The sequence below is a fragment of the Equus caballus genome, chromosome 14 (assembly GCF_041296265.1).
Source record: "Equus caballus isolate H_3958 breed thoroughbred chromosome 14, TB-T2T, whole genome shotgun sequence".
Lineage (NCBI taxonomy): Eukaryota > Metazoa > Chordata > Mammalia > Perissodactyla > Equidae > Equus > Equus caballus.
This window is the reverse complement of record NC_091697.1, coordinates 106873532-106881617: the sequence shown is the minus strand read 5'-3', so window position 1 is coordinate 106881617 and position 8086 is coordinate 106873532. Positions and strand designations below refer to the sequence as shown.

General features: G+C 48.9%; 1 protein-coding gene across 1 annotated transcript; it reads left to right on the top strand.

Annotated features, from left to right (window-relative positions):
• Positions 1-540: 540 nt before the first annotated feature.
• TMEM174 (transmembrane protein 174) lies at positions 541-4975 on the top strand. Its single transcript, XM_001504010.4, has 2 exons — positions 541-1333; positions 1520-4975. The coding sequence occupies exons 1-2, from the start codon at positions 693-695 to the stop codon at positions 1623-1625; spliced, it is 747 nt and encodes a 248-aa protein (XP_001504060.3). The 5' UTR covers positions 541-692; the 3' UTR covers positions 1626-4975.
• Positions 4976-8086: the final 3111 nt, after the last annotated feature.

The window sequence follows — 8086 nt, the reverse complement described above, 5'->3', positions numbered from 1 at the left end:
CTCTGCCAACGATGCAGCACGTGGAAATGTTTCCTCTGCTGTCTTCCCTCTCCCACAGCTGCAGTTATTCCCCAAATGCTGAAAGCAAAAGGCACCTGGGGCAGGCCAGAAAACAGCAGGACCTCGGCGTTTTCATAAGTGAGACTTAGGAAAGTTTAAGTGTCATCACAACTGGAGATTCCCGAAGTGGGCAGGGATACACAGACAGTATGAAATAGGCGTCTGCCTGTTGCTAATGAGCTGACCCAGTAGGAAAACTGGGTTAGGTTCCTGAGCGGATGGTGGACACACCAGGCCCCCCGCACTGCTCGAGGCCCTGGAGGTCACTCGGCCGTTTCTACAATCTTGGCTTCGGGAGGAGGCAAACAGGGCCTTGAGTGTCTAGAAAAGCGCCTCCTAGCACATAAGACGGGCTCAATAAACACTTTTTGAATGAGTGAATGAATGAATGTGAGTGAGAGAGACAGCTTGTTGCTGAATTGCAAAACAGAGACCTTCAATTATTGACAATATATGAGAAAACTTCAGGCCTCGTTTCTTAGACCTTTGTTCTTCTAAACAAAGTTTAGCCCTCTGCCTGTTATACTCTGTTAACCACAGAAGCCCAAAGTTCTTCCATAGCTAATCGGAGCCCGATTCCTTTGCTCTGCTCTTAGGAGCTCTCAGTCCCCTTCCCCTCCAAGAAGCGGGTGATGGCGTGCGGAACGATGGAGCAGAGCAGCAGATGCTTGGAAGACTTCCCTCTCAACGTGTTCTCTCTCACGCCTTACACACCCAGCACCGCCGACATCCAGGTGTCCGATGACGACAAGGCAGGGGCCACGCTGCTCTTCTCGGGCATCTTCCTGGGTCTGGTGGGAATCACGTTCACCGTCATGGGCTGGATCAAGTACCAAGGTGTCTCCCACTTTGAATGGACCCAGCTCCTTGGGCCCATCCTGCTCTCAGTCGGGGTGACGTTCATCCTGATTGCCGTGTGCAAGTTCAAAATGCTTTCCTGCCAGTTGTGCAAAGAAAGTGAGGAAAGGGTCCTGGATGCGGAGCAGACGGCCGGAGGGCAATCCTTTGTTTTCACTGGTATCAACCAACCCATCACTTTCCATGGGGCCACCGTGGTGCAATATATCCCTCCTCCTTATGGCTCTCAGGAGCCCATTGGGATGAACACCACCTACCTGCAGCCAGTGGTGAACCCCTGCAGTCTCATACCCTCTGGAGGGGCGGTGGCCACCATGCCGAGCCCTCCTCAGTACTACACCATCTACCCTCCAGAGAACGCCGCCTTTGTTGATGACCAGGACTACCTTTCCTTCACGGATGGTGGAAATGACAGGTATGGTGTGTGTAGTGGGGACGAACCCCTTCCAGCGGTCACGGTCACGGTCTATGGCTGTGTCTGTTCTGTAAGGAAGGTGGGGGGAGAATGCGAGTCTCTGTGTACCTGTTTCCAGGATGGTGGCGTCGGTTCTGAGTGGGGCTGTGGGTTGAAATGCATCTGTGCTTTCTGCTCGCATTTCAGGTCCAGCCCTGATGCTGAGCAGCTAGAAGAGACACAGCTGGAAGATGTGGACTCTGCCACCTTCTCTCCTCCCTCCTATGAGGAAATATACTCTCTCTCTCGTTAGAGACTGTGATGCCCGGGGAACAACGCTGAGTCATGGCTGCTGACGACTGCAGTGTACTCTGCGCTGACCTTCAGAAGTTAGACAGCCCAGCAGCCCAGACAGCCTGACAGACACCATGCAGCGTGGGGGAGGAGGAAGTGGGAAGTGAAATGTCTCAGGTTAGTAAAAATTAGGCTGGGACGAGGAAATTCCCTTCCAGTACAGCTGGAATCCCCTTCACGAGGTCAGGGAGCAGGCATTTCACCTGTTTTCCCACTGTGCGCCTCTTCGCTACCGGAAGGCACTGTGTCTCAATTGTAACTCCAGCAGCCAAGGGAGGAATGACATTGCTGTGACCTTGGGAGTTTCTGTCTAGTGGGAGTAGGGGCTGGGAAGGAAGGAGGGAAGAGAAAACAGGCTCAACGGGAGATGTTCTCGGCCCCCAGAGAAGAGTCACATGTCCCAAACAGCCGGGTTGCCACCCTGTGTCCCTTGAGGACACTAAGTATCCTAAAGGCTGCAAAAAAAATACATAACATGAAATAAAGAATGTCTCCTGTTAGAACAGTATTGGATAGCTGGCGAAACCGCACAATATAAACAATAACAGGGGAATGATGTCAATAAATCTTAAGTTATCCCTGGGTCACAGTGACTCTGGGGCTGCTGGTGTTCTCCTTGGCAAGGCTGAAGCTTGACGCGTCTGCCCCAGGCTGGCATCTGCGCTGGGCACAAACCACCCAGCCCAGCGGCCGACAGAACACGGGGTTTCCCTTCGCACCTGCGGAGGAGCTCTGTTGAATTAGATGAAATAGAGCTGCCGTGTCGACACCTGGAAGATCACAAATCATGGAAACAATCTGTGTGGGCCAAGACAAGCTCAGCTTCTTTATGAAAAACTTCAGTGCCCTTAAGCTTCCTGCATCTGGACTGTGTCGTAAACAACCAGAGCAGACTCACAGACGATAGGAGAGACAGGTTAAACCATTAGGTTCTAAAAGAAAATATTTTCCTTAGGCTACAAAGGTAAGGCCGCTCAAGGTAAGGGGGGCTCATTCCAAAGGAAGGCAGGATGGAGAAAGCCTTTGACGTTGGTACCATGTCTGTATATGGAGCGATTTCTGCTACTTCTTTATCAGAAGCATCTAGTTTTCCAAGGATATGATTAAAATAAGCTTGGTATATTATTGTTGTGATTTATATTACATCTTACGGAAAAAACATTTTAAAACAAGAATTCTTTTTAGTGTTTGATGATAGAAGGTGATGGAAAAATACCATTCAGTTTAGAGAAACTAGCTTTAATACTCAATGTATTCACGAAACACTGGATTCCTAGCTGAGGGCCGTGGGTTCTGGGGAGGACGTTTGGTGACAGGAACATGGCCGAGCATGCCTACAGGCAGTGACTCTGGAGGCTGCATGCCTGCCCTCCCACCCGCTCCCTCCTCATCCTCACCCACCCCATGGCCTTACATTCCTGGCTTGGGGTTACAGGAGCATCAAGGGTCGCTCACATTGGAAAGAGATGTTAGGAAAGGGCCTCCGAGTATGGAAGCTGAGAGGATAGGACAGCCGATTTGTCTTGGTGATGCCAGGAGTCCCATAGGCAGGGAGTGGCCTTGGGGAGTTTTCAGGCAGCAGAGTCATTTGGCACCAACCGTCCCTGTTCCAAGACAGAAAGTGCTACCACGCAGGTAATTGATGCTTCCGAAAACAGTGTGTCACAGCTAGTGGCTGAAGGTGGGAGGCCGGCCCGCAAGTCAGGGGGTCCGAAGATGGGAATTTGTTCATTCATTAACACATATTAAGTATCCACTGTGTCAGGACCCGGGCCAGCAGGTGGGGATATGACAGTGAGAAACCAAACCAGCAGGAGAGCAGACGTGGCCCTGCCCTCGCAGAGCTTCAGTCTAGCTGGGGAGACAGATCCTCATCAATTATTCTCTGATGCCAGTGAGGGGGCCGGGGATTTGGATGAGTCTGGAGGGTCCCGAGGGCCATTGCCCTGAGTAACCCCGGGGAGCACTGTTCACTCGGATGGCCAGGCGCCCGGTGTCTCTGGACCTCTGAAGACTGTCCTGGGAGCTGAGGGAACAGAAGCTGATACCTAGATCAAGGGGAGGCGGCAGACACCTGGCCAGTCCCCGAGTGGGAGGCGGTGTCAGGACGCAGCCTGGAGGCTGCCAACCTCATTTCAGTGCGGCCTCAGCCCTCAGACACAGCTGCCTTCCCACACCCAGGAAATACACCCTGCCCTCTTGCTTGGGACAACCCCATGATGCTCTCTTTTTCTCTTTATTTGGGGGTTGCAGGGGCCAGCATGATGGGAAGCCCCCCGAGTGGCTCTTGGACTCTGACACCAGGTCTTTACTTGGTCCCTTGACCAGCAAGGACACATTCCTGGCAGAGTTTCTGGTTTGTCGTGTGGCTATGTGCCTTTCATCATTCTCTCTCCAGTATCCTATGGGGTGAAGGGAGCACTGTGACCTGGGGATAGTTAATGGGAGTCTATCTGGCCCTGGCTGTGTGCTCCACGCTGAGGTTATCCGTGTGAGAAGTGGTCCTGGCTTGGGGCACATGCTTTAAGGTTCAGTGTCCAGTCTGGAACCTGAGGGGCCTTGTCCGCCTCGTCAAATGCTTCAGTCTGGCTCTGCAGAGCAGCTGCAAAGCCACTGAGCAGTTTTAATGAGGAGGCAGCTGCCATCTGATTCTGGATTCTTACTGGTAGGACAAGACCCAGAAATACATTGGGTGTAATATTTACACCCAATGTGCTGTGCTGGCAGAGCCCAGGTCTAAGTGACCAGGACACCAGGAGACACCCCTCTCTTCTTCCCTCAGCCTTTGGCAGGGCACTGTGGGTGGGCATGCTTTGGCGATCTAGATAGAATTCAAAGTGAGGCTAAAAGGTCTTGTTAATCAATGGAGACAGGTTTCTTAAGAACTTAACATTATCTGGAAACATCTCCTGGGAGCCCATATGGAGTGGGCTAGAGAGACGGATGACAACGGATCATCTGATCGGGCAGGAAAGGAATCAACCAGGCTTGGGAAATGAGGCCCAGCCGCCAAGGGGAAGACGCTGTCACAAAGCAATTCTTCTTTTTCCTCCCCTTGGGCAAACAGAGGGCCGAGGTCTTGTGCAACTGGGTCTGCATTACTCTCTTCCGCGGAAGTCCGTGGGGGCTCTGAGAGAGGTGGCGTGCCTCCGAGAGATGGCAGCTTTTCTCTTATGCTCCACTGAGCCAGGCTCCAGTCTAAGTTTCAAATGCACCGGTGGCTCTCTGCCACAAAACCAGCCCTTTAAATGTCCTCCCCACTCTTTTGGGGAGAGGGGTACAGTATAAAAATAAAGCCTCTTGCTTGTGAAGAGCTGGCTGTGGGCGTCTGGTTCCAGCTTCCACCTCGGGGGCTTGTCATTGGCCTCCTTTACTGTCAGTCAGATCTCAGGGGGAGGGTTCGCTGAAGCCCCAGACCCCCCCGGCAGTTGGCGTTTCTCCCCAAACAGTAGCTCCTCACTGTAATCATGGGGTAGATGCCTTCTTACCAACCGAGAGAAGAGAGGTTCCTGCATGCATCATGGAGGCCGGCGAGGCCCGGTTCTCAGTCGTGACCCCCTGTCACAACCGGGGCGCTGTCTGCAGAGGCCGCAGCTCACGCCACTCCACAGGCACCAAAGGCCCCTGCCAGAGCCCTCTCCAGGACTGACACTCTGTTCCTGTCGAATAACAAATATGAGATGAATAGAAGTACCCTTCACACAATAAAGGACCATTCTAGCTCAACTTAGCTGTTTTGTTGTTTTCTACATTATGAAAAATTTCAAACAAATACAAGAGTAGAGAGAATAGTATATATGAAACCCCACGCAGCCATCACCCAGCCACATCTCACGACCAATCTTGTTTCATTCACACCCACAATTCCCCAACTGGATTTTTATTATTTCTTCAGAGTTCTTCACCTTTTTATTTTATTTTTTAAAGGCTTTTTTCTTTTTTTTTATTGAGGTATAACTGACATGCAACATTATATGAGTTTCAGGTGTACAACATAATGATTCGATATTTGTATAACCCAACTGGATTTTTAAAAAGCAAATCCAAACCATCAAATCATTTTATCCTAAAATATTTCATTGTGTATCTTTAAAAGATAAAGATTCAAAAAAAAATACACCACCATTATTACACCCCCCAAATTTACAATACTTCCTTAACGTCATCAAATATTTAGTCAGTGTTTACTTTCCCCAATTTTCTCTATTTATTTTTACCTCTTGGTTTTATTTGAATCAAGATCCAAAAGAGATTAGCTTTTTGCGAAATGCATTCTAAATTTCTAGCTATGTTATACTATATTTTGGGAGGCAGATGGTTGGCAAACTATTCGTGGTAGCAGATTCATATTTACTAAATTTCAGTTTCCAAGCAAAAGTGTTTTTCAAGATTTTTCACTTCATACCTCCTTCTCTGCCAGTTCCCTGAAACTCTAGTCCTCCACTGGAATTAGAACCTTATTTTTTCTACTTTTAGCATATTATTAGAGATTTTCTAGACATAGGCTTAGGAAAAAAACATACATAAAAGGAAAAAGAGAGCTTTAAGTGAGTGTTTAGTTGAGAAACAGCCGCTGCAGAACAGTTTTAAGAGTATCAGAAAACTCCGACAACCTTTAGCATTTTTGGCTTGGTCAGCAAAACTTTCTGGAAAAAAATGTTCTTTCCTTCAGAGACCATAAAAACTCCTTTGAGCCTTTCAGCAGTGAAAACCAGTCTCCTCTCGAAGAAACAAAGCGCAGGGCCTCTTGCTCTGCATTAAAATATGGTCTGGCACAATTTATCTCGCACAGGCTACGGACTGTGGGCCTCTCACCAGTGAGTTCTCAGCTCTCCTCAAATTAAAAACGAATATATTTTCTGGACGTGCCTACAATTCTTCCTTTAAAAGTGGATGTGTACGTGTGTGTGTGTGTGTGCGCGTGCATGCACGTGTGTGCACCTACAGTCTCTTATTATACGATGTGATTTATGGATTTCTTGCCCACTTAGTACTTGTAAATCATCGAGAGTTTTATGTCCTGAGCAGTCAGCAGTTGGTTATAAAATCAACGGAGGGCTATACTAAATAAACCTTTGCTGGACTGCTCTTAAGAATTGATGACAAATCAGAAAGTGAGGACAACGCCGTGGGAGTGAGTCTTACCACCTCGGGGACGCCACGAAGGTCTCAGATAGGGGAACTCTATTTGTCTTGAGCTTTTAAGAAGATTAATAACCAGATAAACTGAGAAGGAAAGCAGTTCTCTAGGTTCCAGAAGTTTTCTTATAACAAAGAAGTTGTCCTCCGGCACCAAACCTCCACGTGTGTAAATCATAGAGCAAATCCGTGTGCTGGAGTCTGTGCTCACACTCGAGGGGCCGAAGACGAGGCTCACGTAAGGAGACAGAGCTTTTCCTGTTCAAATACTCCCATCCTTTCATTTAAAAGAATAAATTTTTTAAAAAGGAGATATGTGTGTGTGTGTAATCCTTTTCTTCAATATATAGCCTCTCTCTTGAAGATGCATAGAATCATCAATAACCATTTCTGGAGCAGAGGATACGAGACATCTTCTTCACTTTACTCCACGCTAATTAATGATTTTTTTTTGCCGTGTTTATATATCACCTGATCGTGAAGTTACTTTTAGACTAGAGGAAGAAGAGAAGGAAATGGTCTTTCTCCACATACTTTTACTATTAACATCATCTTCTTGAGGCCTGGAGTAAATAATTTTCATTGCCACTGCTGCTTATCTACGTAACGGATAAACACACATGATCCGTGGATACAGATGTATGAATACAGACGTCTCTGGACACAAACTCACCGCATTATGAACAACAATTTTACCGCAACACACACACGCAAGGTCTCTGGGGGAGAGAAGCGAGCTCCCTTCGTGTGAGTGAAAGACGTTTCACATACAATATATGTTGTTGCTAAAGTCCTCTGCTGGCCGGTGTCCGACGCCAGGTAAACACTGACCAACGTCCAGGTCGCAGCAGCACAGTCATGAGTCAGCTTCCACACGGATCTTTCCTGGATAGTTTTCTCAACCCAGCCTCCACCTCCACTCCTGGAAGAGCTTCACTTACTGAAGATCCACCAGCCTTGTCCCTCCAGAGGTGAAACAGAGTGACCCAGCGCCCTGACTCCTCCTCAGAAGGAGCTCCAGGGACTGCCATGGCGGCCTCTCACTCCAGGTGGGTGTGGGGGGAACCACCGCGGCCCCTGCCCCTTTCCCACCTGCCCTGCCCGCTGTGGGCCCGGCTCCTCCTCCTGGGACCCCAGGGCTGTGGGATACCACTGCAGCTGGGAGGAGGCCCTGATCCCTCAGCAGTCTGCACAGGACCCCAAAAACATGCTTGGAGTGTTCCAGAAGGCAAATAGATGGTGACAGGGAAACAAGAAGCTCCATTTACAAATCACCACAGG